This window comes from Anolis sagrei, chromosome 2 (genome assembly GCF_037176765.1).
Source record: "Anolis sagrei isolate rAnoSag1 chromosome 2, rAnoSag1.mat, whole genome shotgun sequence".
NCBI classification, from domain to species: Eukaryota; Metazoa; Chordata; class Lepidosauria; order Squamata; family Dactyloidae; genus Anolis; species Anolis sagrei.
Window position 1 is genome coordinate 162,452,528 of NC_090022.1, and position 16,629 is coordinate 162,469,156.

Sequence of the window (16,629 nt, forward strand, 5' to 3'; positions counted from 1 at the left end):
CTGCCTTTGGGAAGGCCTGCTCATATAGCCAGTTTTTAACTTTTTTGCGAAATGTTAAGAGGGTGGGGGCTGATCTATTGTCCCTGGGGAGGGCATTCCACAACCGAGGGGCCACCGCTGAGAAGGCCCTATCCCTCATCCCCGCTAATCGAGCCTGTGAAGATGGCAGGGCCGAGAGCAGGGCCTCCCTAGAAGATCTTAAATTCCTAAAGGGTTTGTAAGGAGAGATACGTTCTGACTTTGAGAGCTGTTCAGCAGTGGAACTCTCTGCCCCGGAGTCTGGTGGAGGCTCCTTCTTTGGAGGCTTTTAAACAGAGGCTGGATGGGGGTGCTTTGAATGCAATATTCCTGCTTCTTGGCAGGGGGTTGGACTAGATGTCCCATGAGGTCTCGTCTAACTCTATTTATTTGTCCTGTCAGAGCAACCAGTCCATTATATTACAAGCAAGCAAACAGACAAATACAAAACTTGTGAGTTTGGTAGTTGGTTAAATGTCCTTTGATGTCCTGGCCACTGGTCTAACTCTATGATTCTATGATTCCCACTCTCCAATGTGCTTTCACCCTCCTTTCAGAGCCTTGCAATGAATGGGTGTAAGAAGCGAGGAAAGCGGCCTTGAGCTGGCCCTTTAAATCCCGCCGGGGTCACGTGGGGCTTGTGCAAAAAAAAAAAGAAAAAGGAAGAGTGACGCACACAAGGCGATAGGGAGGGGGCGGCTCCCCCCGAACGCGTGGTCGTGCCCCATTGGCCAGAGGTAGTATCCAATCAGAAGCGGCCATCTGGGACGCCAACGTTCGGGGGCGCTGCCCAACCCGCCGTCTTTCCGACCGACCAATGGCAGTGTCCATCCGGCCCGGCGCGAGCAATCGGGACACGGCGGAGGCGGGCGTTCGATCCAGCCCGGTATAAAAGGGCAGCGAAAGCACTTCGCTGGCCGCAGTCGGTTGCCCTTGTCAGGCTCGAGGAGGAGAACCTTGCGCGCGGGGAAAAGACATGGCTCTCTTCTTGGCCTTCTGCTCCATGCTGGCCCTGGTGTCGGCTGGGCCTGCGCAGTACTTCCGGGAGGAGTTTGGGGATGGAGGTGAGCGGCGAGGAAATGAATGGGGGCCTCCAGCAGGGATGGGCCCATCTCAGGGAGGGAGAGAGGATGGGTGGGTGAGGGATATTTCTGGAGCCCTTCTATCCAGGGGTCGTTAGGAGGGTAAAATCACAACAGTAGGCCTCTAAGAGGAGTGCAACAAAAGGGGAGGGGGATGGAGAGAAGCAGGGCTGAGCCTGGGTTGGTCTTTCTCTTGTCTTCATCCCCCCGCCATCTTGGATTGTGGCCATCTAGGGCTCGAGGAAGGCTGGGGGTGACATTGCAGTTTCCCCATAGACAACCCCATAGTAGAGATGGAGGCTTTTGGGAGGGGAGGGGATCAATCCCCTCTAGGCTGGCACAGAGTTCCCCTTAGAGAGAATTGTGCCATGATGGTTCAGGTTCTGCTCCAAGTAAAGAGTGGCTGAGAAACCTGGATGCCTGGCCAAGAATGTAAAAACGAATGGGAATGGATATATATTATGAAGGAGGCAACTGACTGCTTAATTTGGGGATGGGGTAGGGCATTTACTGGAGGGCTTTCAAGGGAGGAAAATGGGAGAGCTCTGTTCATATCCATCCTGTTTTGCTTTCCAAGCCACTCATGATGTGTGAAATACCTCTGAGGATGCTTGCCAGAGATGCAGGCGAAACGTCAGGAGAAAATGCCTCTAGACCATGGTCATATAGCCTGAAAGCTACAACAACCTAGTGATTCCAGCCATGAAAGCCTTCGACAGTACATTCTCCTAGGATCCTTTTTTGCCCTGTGATAAGTCTGTAGGTAAAGAATTCAGAGATGATTTTCCCAGTTCTTTCCTCAGAAATACAAGCTATAGTAACTAGGATTCATTAGTGGTCTCCCATTCAAGGAGTAACCAGAAATGTCCCAGCTTAACTACCAAGATCAGAAAGGGTCTGCAGCTTTTAGGTTTGCTTGCTTTTGCATTCGCATGCCTACCCCAGAGTATAAGTGTACCAGGAAATGCAAAAAATATTGATGACAGGAGGAAGGATTCCAGATATGTTGAATCTACAGTCACTGGCCCTTTCTACATTGCCATTTAAAATCCAGATTATCTGCTTTGACCTGGATTATATGGCAGTGTAGACTCATAAAATCCAATTCATAGCCATATAGCCCGGAAAACCTACAACAACCCTGTGAAATATCTTGTTTGAATTGTGGGTTCTTAGGATCCAAGAATAAATACAAATAGGAATATATATGAGGGAGGCAACTTGCTGCTTAATTGGGAGGGGGTGGGCTTTTTCTCAAGGGAGGAAAAGGAAGAGCTCTGCTCATGTCCACCCTATTTTTAAGTGGCCACTCATGAATTTATTGTCGAAGGCATTCATGGCTGGAATCACTGGGTTGTTGTAGGTTTTTGTTTTTTTTTTGTTTTGTTTTGTTTTTTGTTATATGGCCATGTTCTACAGGCATTCTCTCCTGACATTTCACCTGCATCTATGGCAAGCATCCTCAGAGGTAGTGAGGTCACCTCTCTGGATGTGATTGGATCACACACTCAAGTATTTGTCTCTCTTGGGCATCTGTTCCTTTCAGCCACAAGAATCACAACCTTAAAATGAATGGTTAGTATATACCAAAACATTATTTGATTCAACTAAATATACACAGAGTTGATTTATCTTAATTCGTTAATTGACTCAAAGATCTGCTCTATAAGGCATTTAGCCCAAAACATCTAAGGAGGAATTATTTGTTAAACTTTGCATCAAAAAGGAAAAGTATTGTCGAAGGCTTTCATGTCCTGAATCACTGAGTTGTTATAGGGCTTTTTGGGCTATATGGCCATGTTCTAGAGCCATATATCCCAGAATATCGAGTCAGAAAATCCCACAATATCTACTTTTGACTTATCTGAATCCACACTATCTCTGAGGATGCTTACCATAGATGCAGGCAAAACATCAGGATAGAATGCCTCTAGAACATGGCCATAAAGCCCGGGAAAAACGTACAACAACCCACTCATGAATTGTGTGTGCTTATGATCCATTTGGAAGAGGAAATTGAGAACTTGGCAGTATGTGTGACAGGAAAAAGACTGTTGTGTCTAGTTTAAACGCACTGGGGAGTTGATAATTACACTGTAATCAATGAGGGCCACAGGGATTGTGAATGTGGACTAAATAGTTCACTCTGGGATGTCTCTCCCGACACACACGTACCGCCTGTTGGCAGAGGATCAAGAGTGACAGGTGTATGCTTCCTCAGTCTGGGACTACACTGAGGGCCCTTCCACACAGCCATATATCCCAGAATATCAAGTCAGAAAATCCCACAATATCTACTTTTGACTTATCTGAATCCACACTGTCATATATCCCAGTTCAAAGCAGAAAAAGTGGGATTTTATTCAGCAGTGTGGAAATAAGAGAACTATTGTGCTTATTTCATTGCAGTTATTTCTCTGGTCTATATGTGTGTGAGTGTATGTGCAGTCAAAGCATAGAATGTGGTTTGCAGTGTGAAATAAACTTAGGGCCCTTCCACACTGCTCTTTATTTCAGGAGCTGATCCCAGATTATTTACTTTAAATTGGGATATATGAGGGTCTACTGATCTGGGATCAGATCCTGGGATATAGGGGCAGGGTGGAAGGGCCCTTACATGCAACAGCAATTTGGTGTATAGGTTATTAAGACCGTTCTGATGATAGTGTAGCGTTTGTATAATAAGATGTGGGTCTCCCAGGTAGATTTGGCTGAATTGGTGATATTTAGGTAAGCCCAGTGCGACCTAGAGATGCTTATTTTCTAAAGAATCCTGTGTCCAATTTTATTCCACGATGGAGTAGAAAATTAAAAAATAAAGGATTGTCTTCTAGTTTGTCTTGAATGTTCTGTGCATTTGCATAGAAATGAATACCATTGAGCAGATTGTATAAACGTATGTTTAGGATTGTGCTGTTAGGCCCCTTATGCATCAGAATATTTTCATTGCATACATTAGCTAGGTATAAGCTCCAATTCTCTGTCTGAGGTTGGCAGCTTTATTCTTTCCTGTTCTGTGCTGCTAGGAGGAAGTTAAAGGGTAAGTTTGGCTGATGTTCTTTTGGGAGAGCAAGAAATGCTAGTTACAGTGTAATATAAAATAATATAAAATAGTAGATAGTGTGGTCCTGTCGTTGGTTTTTCTGTGATATGGTTGTGCCAGTTTTTTAATTATGTTTTTGTTTATGTATTTTGATTTGAAGACTTTTTTGACCTTATGAAGTAAGGGAAGATCATATAAATTTTAGATAATGCCCAAAATTCCTATTGTTCACAAAAATGTGCTTACTACTTTTACTTGAGTTCTCTTAATAAGGTTTGGCCATTGGGCATGGTAGTTCCTTTTAATTTTCAGCAGCCCTATGCTGTATGGTGTGGAGGAAGAGCCACAGAATTGGGAAATCGTTTAGTATTAAGCTCCCATACTGTAACAAGTGAACCATGGGGAAAATATGCCTCTGACATCAATCATATTATTGAAAACTATGGTATTCATTTTTTAAAGATCGTTGAAAGAACTTTTTTTTATTTATACAGTGGAAACTGCTCCAAGTCATTGTAAATAGCATTTGAGGGGAGGCACTACTTGTAAACAGCGTTCAAGCCATGCATTGTACCCAGGTGGCATTGCCATCTAAATGTTATGGTTAAGCAAGAATTGGGATAGTTTGGTAATCCAGAACTATCCACCACATCAACACTCCAACAGCCTTCTGTTTTGTACTAAGTCATGCTTTAATCTAGCTTGCTAGAACAGGAGTGGAAACCATGAATAATCAGAAGATTTAATTGCAACAAAGTGGCTACATAGCTTTCCCAGAAAACACAAAATAACCGTAAAGATACAGTGTTTTTAAAAATTGGAATCTTGTTGCAAAACTAGGTTGTAACCAAAAAGGATAAAAATAGCTCATCACATGTTGCTTTCAGGACAAATGTATTTCACTTACTATCTTTTTATGAAGTAGATTTCTGTGCAATGTTTAAAGCCAAATGATAGGCAAAAATACATAGTGGGTCAACAGAGATGTTGTTTTTATTTCTTTAGATGCCTGGACGGGCCGTTGGATAGAATCAAAGCACAAATCGGACTATGGAAAATTCGTGCTTTCATCTGGGAAATTCTATGGAGATATAGAGAAAGACAAAGGTGAGAAAATGTGGCAGAGGGTGTTGTCTTCATTCAGTGAGAGGTAGAATCCTCAAACAGGAAGTGCTAATGTAATGCTGGAAAAGTTAGTCTGAGGCCCCTTCTGCACTGCCATATAAAATCCAGATTATTTGATTTGAACTGTATTGCGATGATGCTTCATAAATTGGTAATGGCCTTCTCGGCTGTGGCCCCCCGCCTATGAGGTAAGTTCTGCTCCCTCCCTCCTGGCTTTGGGGGGGGGGGGGAATTAAAATCATGGTTCCGGGACCAGGCCTTCGGACAGTAGATGTATGTAGTATTTTAGAGGGACATTGACTGAAACAGTGATATGACTGATGAGACTGTTTTAATGCTTGTTGATGTATTGTTTTAATTGTGATTTATGTTTAATTGTGATTTTACTATTGTAATTGTTTGTATTGTCATCGTATCAGTGCCCAACGTAAGGCATTGAATCTTGCCATTATTTATGTGTAAACCGCTTTGAGTCCCCCCCCCCCCCCCCAGGGGTGAGAATGGTGGTATATACATACTGTAAATAAATAGTGGGAAATTTCTTTATCAAGTAGCTCAAAATGGTTTTCTGATGCACTTTGGCTTCCAATATGAAGGGTGAAGTTCAGACATTAAAGAACTGTTTCTTCCATCATGCCTCCCAATTTCCCAGGCTGTTTGAAGCTAATGTGTATTTTGATGAAGGTGTTAAGTATGTGTCTTGTCTTCCCAGGACTTCAGACAAGCCAGGATGCTCGTTTCTATGCTATTTCTGCCCATTTTGATTCCTTCAGCAACAAGGACAAGACCCTTGTGGTGCAGTTTACAGTGAAGCATGAACAAAACATTGACTGTGGAGGTGGCTATGTAAAACTCTTCCCTTCAAGCCTGAACCAAGAGGACATGCACGGGGACTCTGAATACAACATCATGTTTGGTTAGTAGTTTCTTGCATCGTTTGCATGATTGACACTTATCTATGGGATTATAACAGTGAGTGGCCTGTTTGTCTCCTGTTGCTTTGTCTGTACTGCAACCTTTCTCTAGATGCTGCTTCAGGTTCGAGCAGTCCTGAGAATATATATTTGTGAATATAGAGCAGTGTTTCTCAACCTGGGGGGGGGGTCACAAGGGAGTGTCAGAGGGGTTGCCAAAGACCATCAGAAAACATAGTATTTTCTGTTGGTCATGGGGTTCTGTGTGGGATTTTAGTGGAACTATAAATCCCAGCAACTACAACTCCCAAATGACAAAATTCAACCCTCTCCAACCCCACCAGTAATCAAATTTGGGAGTATCGGGTATTTGTGCCAAATGTGGTCCAGTGAATGAAAATACATCCTGCATTTCAGATATTTACATGATAATTCATAACAGCAGCAAAAATCACAGTTACGATTTTTGCTGCTAGGGGTCACCACAACATGAGGAACTGTATAACGGGGTCCCGGCATTAGGAAGGTTGAGAACCACTGCTATAGAGGGAGGTGGTATTGGTTTTACATGGATATCTTGTTAACCTTCGACACCATTGTACATTAGCCTCAGCATTATACCTAATTTGCAGGATATCCTCATTTCCTTGCTGTCATGTTACTAAGTAGTGGACAAACCTTGAGTTGGGAATGCCATCTAAGGATACATTTCCTTGCTAGACAGTTGCAGGTTGCCTGCCAGTTGTGGGATGGGTCAGTGATAGGCATGGTCAGATCTTATAATCATTATCTGCTACATGCTCATTGTATTTTTTACCTAGTCACATGCCTATTTCTTTTGTTGACATTCTTGCATTCATGCACCACATCCTTTCTCTTGCACTTGTTCCATTTGCTGTGTTCCATAAATCAAGCCCTGTGTGACACCAGTAAGATTGTTCTCCCTGAAGATGAATTATTGTGTAAATTGGAGACGAGGGGCTGCCACTGAGAAGGCCTGCTTCTCATGTTCCCACCAACGCAGCTTGTGATGGAGGTGGGACTGAGAGAAGGTCCTCTCCTGAGGCTCTCAGGGCCTGGGCAGATTCATACTGGGAGATACGGTCAGCCAAATAGCCTGGATTTGAGCAGTCTAGGGTTTAAAGGTTATGTCATAATCAACACGTTGAATCGTGCTTATCCAGTGGAGCTGCTGCAAGGGGGCGGGTTGTCAACTACCTGTAGTGACCCAACCTGGCTGCAGCTCTTTGGACCAGCTGAAGTTTCTGAACACACTTTGAAGGCAGCCCATATAGAGTGCATTGCAGTCATCCAAAGAGGTTGAAACTAAGTTGCATAAGGTATTTACCACCGTGACCAGATCCGTCACAGTTGCTACATGTTGTGAGAGGTTGCCATAAAGAGTTTTCTTGATTCCTCCTAAAATGGGATTTCTTGAAAGTATTATTTTTTTCTTCCAATGTAGGTCCAGATATTTGTGGCCCTGGTACCAAGAAAGTTCATGTCATTTTCAACTACAAAGGCAAAAATGTTTTAATCAATAAGGACATCCGTTGTAAAGTGAGTATCAATGTAAAGTGTTTGGTAGACTGGGGTATGTACAAAGGGAGGGTATTAGGAAGAAATATGATAGCCTTCCTCAAGTACTGAAAGTGTTATCATGTACCCAATTAAAGTTCTGATGAACATTTATTTATTTGTTTATTTACATTGCTTCTACCCCGCCCTTCTCACCCCCGAGGGGGGACTCAGGGCGGCTTACATGGGCAACAATTCAATGCCATAGTATCAATACAACAACATAAAATCAAGTACATAAAAAATAACAATAACATTAATTAAAATCACATACTCATATACTAACATAGTCGCCTAATCAAAATCACATATCTGTTTCCTATTGTCATAATTCTATGGTTCGGTTCAGTATCCAAGTGCTGCTAAGTCCATTAGCCAAAAGCCTGACTCCAAAACTACAACTTTAGTTTTTTCCTAAAAGTGAGGAGGGAAGACACCAATCTAATCTCATTGGGGAGCGAATTGCACAAGTGAGGGACCACCACTGAGAAGGCCCTGTCCCTCATCCCCACCAGATGCGTTTGTGACACCGGTGGGACCAAAAGCAGGGCCTCCCCAGTAGATCTTAAATTACGAGGTGGCTCTAGGGGAGAAAGTTTATATATATAAAAGATCTAGCTGGAAAAGAAGTGTGTTAACTTTGAATATCATTTCTTTTTGACAGGACGATGAATTCACCCATCTCTATACTCTCATTGTTCGACCTGATAACACTTATGAGGTAAAGATTGACAATAACAAAGTTGAATCTGGCAGCTTGGAGGAGGACTGGGATTTCCTGCCTCCGAAGAAAATCAAGGATCCAGAGGCAAAGAAACCTGATGACTGGGATGAAAGGGCTAAGATAGATGATCCCGAAGACACAAAGCCAGAGGTCAGTGGATGATAACACTGTTCCAGTAAGATACCTACATCATTTGAGAATATGAGCAAAATGAGTAGACCTGTACCCCAAGAGATTCCAGAAAAAAACTATAAAATGAGGGAGGAGATGGTGGTCTTTGTCGACATTGAGAGAACAAATGGCAGCACTGAGATGGTAGTTGGTGGCTGTGCTGAAAACTGAAGGGAGGCAGTATTTAGATTTGAGGAGACCTGCCTAACAATCATGTGTTTCTTAATTGGTCTTCCAGGACTGGGATAAACCAGAGCATATTCCTGATCCTGATGCCAAGAAGCCTGAGGACTGGGATGAAGAGATGGATGGGGAGTGGGAGCCACCAGTGATCCAGAACCCAGAATACAAGGTAAGGGTCATGAAGGTGGCAGTGTTTGGGTGGTTTATTTTGAAGACTCCACTAATTCATAAGTGTAGAAGAGGACCATCTTAGAGGCATGTTTTCTTGTAAAGCAGAATACAGCCTCTAAAGCAGTGGTTCTCAAACCCTATCAGCTGTAGCCAACGAAGCAGTTGCAATTCCAGTATTTTTGGAGGGCCAAAAGTTGTCCACTTGTTTAGAATCCTGAAGACAAAACCAATGGTGAATGAGTGCTAATAGTGTTCCAGAAACAGTGAGAACATGATTGATGATTTTCCCCTAAAGTGACTAAAGAAAAATGAGATTGAAATACAATTTAAAAGTGATAAATATTCTAGTTTAAAAGTTCTTTGTTTATGAAATAGAGTGGCAACAATTATGGAGACAAAGACCTCTAAAAATTTATCAATACGGGTTAAAGAAAATTATTACAAGTTAATATGGCAATGTTACCCAACACCAGTAAGAATAGCACATATAAATAAAAACTATTCAAAAATTTTTTGGAGAGGATGTCAAGAACCAGGAACATATATACATATGTGGTGGCAATGTAAATATGTAAATAATTTTTGGGGAAAAGTATTTAGAGAAATAGAAGATATAATGATTATTAAAATAGAAAGAAGTTCTAGCATTGCTTTATTATCATTATCTGACAATAAACAATTGAAAAAAAGAGGATAAAGATGCGATAACAAAGTTATTAACAATAGCAAGACTGCTTATAGCAAGGAACTGGGAAAAAGAAATAAATATACAAATGGAGTGGTATAAGAAAGTATGGAAATTGGCAATAAATGATAAATTGACATGTATATATTAAAAGTCAAAAGAGTTATCTGGAAACAAAGTAATTTTGATGATGTATGGAGAAAATTTATTGAAAAAGGATTAAAAATAAAGAAGGAAAGTTACCTCCACAAGAAGAATTGAAATTTTGGACAGATGACATGTAAAAGCTGTGGCTTAGGAGGAGGGAGGGGAGCACTGCGGTGAGAGATAGATAATATGTATAAGCAGAAAAATAGCACTAGATGGTTAGGTTGTATTGAATAATATGTATCTGCTGTAAAACAAATGTATTAAACCATGATAAAATAATTAAAATATATTAAAATAATTAAAATATATTTTTAAAAAGTTCTTTAAGTGTTTATCATGAAAATACCTATGAGATACTGGATTTCTCGTTTCCAGGGAGAGTGGAAACCTCGTCAGATTGACAATCCCAACTACAAAGGAAAATGGATCCACCCTGAGATAGATAATCCTGAGTACACACCTGATTCAAACCTATATTCCTATGAGAACTTTGGTGTTATTGGTTTGGACTTGTGGCAGGTGAGTGGTTTTCGGTTTTCTGACAGACTCTATATAAAATAAAGCCAATACCTGTCCATTTATCGCCTGAAACCAATAGAAAGAGGTGCATTGTATGCATATATAAAAACAGAACTTTTCTTATATAGAGAAAGAGGTATTTTGTAATACATTGTAAGAAAACTTATGAAAACACAGTGGATTGGATATAAATTGTACTTGGAGTACATTTTCTAATTGGTGAGATAAATAATGACTAACTTGCTTTTCATAAGCATAACTGCGTTTATATTCAGCACAGTAAAAACAAAACAATACCAGACAAATAAAGTAGATGCCACAAATGACTCTTAAGATCTGATTCAACATAGTTGACCCTGTTGTCAATTTTCAAGTATTTGTAATAAATAAAAATGTTCGTTTGTGGGATTAACAGAACCCAAAAACCACTGGACGAATTGACACCAAATTTGGACACAAGACACCTAACAGACCAATGTATATCCTTCACTCAAAAAAATGATTTTGTCATTTGGGAGTTGTAGTTGCTGGGATTTATAGTTCACCTACAATCAAAGAGCATTCTGAACCCCACCAACGATGGAATTGAAACAAACTTGGCACACAGTTCTCCCATGACCAACAGAAAATACTGGAAGGGTTTGGTGGGCCAGTGTCCTTTGGTTTTGGGGTTGTAGTTTACCTACATCCAGAGATCACTGTGGACTCAAACAATGATGGATCTCGACCAAACTCTACACGAATACTCAATATGCCCAAATGTGAACACTGGTGGAGTTTGGGGAAACTAGACTCTTGACATTTGGAGTTGTAGAATTGGACCAAACCTCCCACACAGAAACCCCCATGTGGGCCACAGCAACATGTGGCAGGAGACAGCTGGTTTGTAATAAAGCAGGTCTTTGGCGCGTAAAGAAATCTGCTGCTAAAGGCAATTCTAGTGATTGAGTGCTCAATGTATTATTAGGTATGTCATTGTTTCAGTGCTTCATTTTAATCAATATTTTTTCTGACTATTACTGGATATCATAACATTTTTGGTAGAAGTAAGGGATAACTTAATAAGTAAAATACTTTTTTGACTGATGCTCTTCACTGCTTTCATAGATATCAAAAACACTTTGTTTGAATATTAGAGCTAATTTTTTTTCCTGTTTATTTCAGGTCAAGTCTGGCACAATATTTGATAATTTCCTGATAACAGATGATGAAAAGTTTGCTGAAGAAATTGGCAATGAAACTTGGGGTGCCACTAAGGTGAGGCATTTCACTTGTCTAGTAAAAAAGAGCCTGCTCTAATATCTAGCTCCTTATATTACCTAGTTTACCTAGCTTTGTAAAATTTATAAGTTACAAACCCTCATGTTTGTCACATACCAGCCATTTACATGCTAAACTGAGGCTGTTGTAGATCAGTTGATTTTTTATGGGGTGAGTTTGGTCAAATCCTTTTCTTGTGTGAAGTCACATCTGAATTTGACATTTTGAAAGGTAAATCCAGTGGCTGATACATTAATCCATGCTTTGCATAAAGCTGTAAACTCGAGTCTCCTATTCCTAGAATAACCCAGTCATGTGGCACTTGGAATATTGAAGCAGAAATGAAGATCCTTTTTTGACAGTGATCTTGGGTACATGATGGAAGTTCACAAAATGTAATGCAGTGTACCACATTTCACATAATAGTTGCACTTTTATGTGGGAGGGGGGTTGCAACTATTATACAGTGGCAACTATCGTGGAGTTAAAAAAGCCCTTTGGCGAGCGGCTTTTTTTGTTGCATAATAGTTTATGCAACAAAAAAGCCCCTCGCCAAGGGGCTTTTTTTACTACACGATAGTCGTCACTGTATAATAGTTGTTTGTTGCATAACAGTTCCTTTGAGAAGGAGCCCCTGGTGGAGCAGTGGGTTAAACCCCTGTGCCGGCAGGACTGAAGACCGTCAGGTCGTAGGTTGGAATCTGGGGAGAGGCGGATGAGCTCCCTCTATCAGCTCCAGCTCCTCATGCGGGGGCATGAGAGAAGCCTCCCACAAGGATGATAAAACATCAAATCATCTGGACATCCCCTGGGCAACGTCCTTGCAGACGGCCAATTCTCTCACACCAGAAGCAACTTGCAGTTTCTCAGGTCGCTCCTGACATGACAAAAAAAAAGTTCCTTTGAGGGGTCAAGCGGATGGGGGTGTGGGTTCACCTTCCTGCTCATCCCCTTTCCTTGGCACTGTGGGGCTTGACTCCGCTTCCAGCCAAAGGAACAGTCACACTCTTCATTCACTTACCCAGGTGAGTGAACTGAGACTACAGGAAAGGCATAATACCAATGTTACGTTCCGCAAAAGGGGGTGTGACTATTATGTGATGGTGATTCTTATGCAATATGGGTAATTCTCAGCATTCTTCACAATTAGCCTAAGACTCCTGGGAGTTACTGTTCAACTTTTGGAGTACCGCTCATTTTGCCACTGTCACAGAGACTCAATGCTTACCCAACAGTACAACTGCTTAAAATGACTGAGAGTGAGCACAATGCAGTCAGCCAGAGGTCGGACTCAAGAGTCCCATCATCCTTAATATGTGTGGCCAGCCAGTAATAATAATAATAATAATTATTATTATTATTATTATTACTATTATTATTATTATATTTATTTATACCCCACTTTATCTCCCCAAAGGGGACTCAAAGCAGCTTGACATAAAAGCATTAGTATACAATTTAAAATATACAAAAATGCAAACATTAAATCTTAAAGGTAGTACAAATTTTAAACGTTCAAACCATAGCCACTCAAAGTCATGTATGTGTTCTTTCTTTCATCTTTCTCATTGATACTAGTAGACAATTTTTAGCAGTACTGGAAAAGACAGTATTCCATATACCAAGGCTGTTATTTGTTTCACACACAACCCAGATTCAAAAATCATCGCACAAACTGTGTAGTGGGATAGAAATCTGGATGTAGATCTGCTGACCCACATTCAAAGTCCAGCTCAGTTGTGTAGCTAACTAGGTGATGTCAGACAAATCACAGATAAGTGTCACAAGGTTAAAGCAAAGCTTTATGGGCTTAGCAAGACAGTGATGGAGAAATCTAAAGTATCCACTATAACTTAAAATTTATTCTTTGAAAAATACACCCACTCAGGGGTCCCGACAATGGCCTTTGCGCAAAGTCAAGCCTTGCACAGAGATCCCCTCACCCGCCTCGCGCCCTCGCCAAATAGCGAAAGCACGAGGCGGGTGAGGGGCCTTTGCGCAAAGTCAAGCCTCGCGTCGAGATCTACTCACCTGCCTCATGCCCTCGCCAAATGGGGAAAGCGCGAGCCGGGGCGAGGGGCCTTTGCGCAAGGTCAGGCCTTGCGCCGAGGACCCCTCACCCGCCCTCGCCAAATAGCGAAAGCACGAGGTGGGCGAGGGGCCTTCGCGTGAGGTCAAGCCTTGCGCCGAGGACCCCTCACCCACCCTCGCCAAATAGCGAAAGCACGAGGCGGGCGAGGGGCCTTTGCGCGAGGTCAGGCCTCGCATGAAGGAGCTCTCGCCTGCCCCGCACCCTTGGGGCGGGGCCAATGGAGGCGGCCTTGCGAACCCTCCAAAATGGCCAGGCGACCCCCGGGTTGAGAACCGCTGCTCTAGATGTTTTGTACTGAGTAATATTGGTAGATAAATCCTCCAACTTCTAGGGAACCCACACTTTGGCCACCTATGCTCTATTATTTTCAGTAGTGTTTGATTGATGGCCTCTGGAATTAGCCTTGTTCAGTTGATATAAGTGTTTCCCTTTAAATTCCCAATAGGATGCCGAGAAGAAAATGAAAGAGCAACAGGATGAAGAACTACGAAAGACCCAGGAGGAAGAAGATAAGAAGAAGAAGGAGGAGGATGGCGAAGATGAGACTGAGGGGGAAGACAATGAGGAGGAGGAAGATGAGGAGGAGGAGGAAGAAGAAAAGGAAGAAGAGGAGGAAACAGAGGGCCCACTGAAGGATGAGCTGTGATGGAGGGTTGCTGGGTGTGCTTATTGGCAGAGCCCCACCCCGGACCTGTACCACGCAGTCAGTCCGCTTGGTTGAACCCAACTAAGGAGAGGGGATAACAGTAATGTCTCTATGAGACACAAGAACTTTCTTTTTTTATTGGTGTGTTTGTTTGTCTTAACCCCCTTCCCAAATACCATCCAATTATTCATGTCAGTAGATGGGAAACTAGCACCTGCATCCTAAGAAGGCTAATTTGTAGGAATTACTACAACCCTTTGAAACAGGGGAAGATACCATTGACCCTTCTTTTTTAAAAAACGGTAGTCACTTTTCACTGAAAGTTTGTCTCTGGTGGTCCTCCATCAATGAATTTTCAAAAAGCAGAACTTTTTCCCTTCCTGAGATTTGCCCTTTACTTTGAAGGTACAAAGAAAAATCCAATAGTTTTTATTTGCCAGTTTTGGTGAGCATGCTGGGGTGAGAAGATGCGATGGCTACTTCTATGTCTCAAAAAAAAAAGGTTGAGGGAACTGGTATTGTATATCTCATTCTAGGGAGAGTCTGGGGTAACAGCCCTTTGTGCATCAGACAAATGTTGCTTTCTAAAAGCACCAAATCAATGTTTACCTTGGTTAAGAACCTATTTCCTTGGTGAGATAGGAACCAGTATTGCAGAGATTGAGTTTGTGGTATCAACTTGGAGGCGGGAAATAATTTCTGCTTTGTGTTCAAAAAACGTATCTTCACACAGATTGATGGATGAAGTTAGGGGGGCTTCTGGAGGCAGAGACTTAACACCGGGGGGGGGGGGGGGGGGGGGTCATCTCACTTGTTCACACTTGAATGTATGAAAGATTGAAGACAATTTCTATTAAATTAAACATGTCTGGCCCATACGTGATTTGTGTTGTCTTAATTGCTTAAATTTGGGTGGGAGCTTCTGTGAGCGTCAGGTAAGTAAAAATAGTCATTTGTAGTGATGATACCTTGCTATAAAGCCAGGGTGACTTTGGCAGCAAATCTATAAAATGATACTATATATATTGAGTCTTAATTCCTCCTTCCAGCATACTCCAATTATGTACATCACTTAAATATTCAGAAAAATAGCATCCCACTCTTGTCTCACTTGGGACCCATCGTCCTTGGCAATAGAAGAAATTACAAATGAGAATTTTGGCAATGCTTTTGGAAAAGCTAGAGGTAAGCACGAAGTGATGCAGGCACATAGTCTTCCCGAGGAAGGAAAACCTTTGCAGTGGTATGTTATGCACAAGTTCGGAAGGGTGGCAAGGAAATCCTGGTAGGGAAGTTGGGGACATCCCATCATTTAACAACAAACCTGTCACACAACTTTCCTTACATGAGCTGGCTACAATGTAAAGCTGGTAACTGCCTCTAATGGACATCCATTTTAAAACACAACCAGTAATGGGTTGTTGTAGGTTTTTCCGGGCTATATGGCCATGGTCTAAAGGCATTCTCTCCTGACGTTTCGCCTGTATCTATGGCAAGCATCCTCACTACCTCTGAGGATGCTTGCCATAAATGCAGGCAAAACATCAGGAGAAAATGCCTCTAGACCATTTCCATATAGCCCAGAAAAACCTACAACAACGCAGTGATTCCCGGCCATGAAAGCCTTCAACTACATTGAACAACCAGTAATGTCATGGTGCAGTTTTATCCTTTTGCCTAAGTTTAAACAATTCATGGCGAAAATGATGACAAATATCTTTCAAGGGAAAGAGGCCTGCTTCTATTTGTCACTGAAATTTTTCAGAGTACTGGCAGTCCTCAGTTACGGACAAGATGGGTTCTGCAGGTATAAGCTAAATTTGTAAGTTGGAACAGGTACATTTTTTAAGCGTAACACCATATTTAACTTGTCCTTTGATGTCTGTTTTGTGTATTTTAATACCTATTTTATAGAAATGCAATTTTAATGTTGATCTATAGAAATATGTGTATTTGTTGAATTTTTGCAATGTTCGTGTTTTTTAATTGTGTTTTAACCCGGGTATATGGCTAGTTACACTTCAAAGATGTACATCTTCCTATAAATATGTATATATATGTAAGCTTTGGATAGCATATTTTATTTATTTATTTACAGCATTTATATTCCGCCCTTCTCACCCCACAGGGGACTCAGGGCGGATTACAGTGTACACATATATGGCAAACATTCAATGCCAATTTTTGACATACAACATATACAGACATACACAGAGGCTATTTAACTTTTTCTGGCCTCCAGGGGAGCTGTCACTTTCATCGTCCATC

The 16,629-nt window shown here is 41.7% G+C and overlaps 1 protein-coding gene across 1 annotated transcript; it reads left to right on the plus strand.

The window, feature by feature from the left end:
- Positions 1-910: 910 nt before the first annotated feature.
- CALR (calreticulin) lies at positions 911-15,239 on the plus strand. Its single transcript, XM_060763593.2, has 9 exons — positions 911-1,082; positions 5,149-5,250; positions 5,981-6,184; positions 7,648-7,742; positions 8,425-8,634; positions 8,894-9,007; positions 10,220-10,363; positions 11,528-11,620; positions 14,161-15,239. Exons 1-9 carry the CDS (start codon positions 995-997, stop codon positions 14,359-14,361), a joined length of 1,251 nt encoding a protein of 416 aa, XP_060619576.2. The 5' UTR covers positions 911-994; the 3' UTR covers positions 14,362-15,239.
- Positions 15,240-16,629: the final 1,390 nt, after the last annotated feature.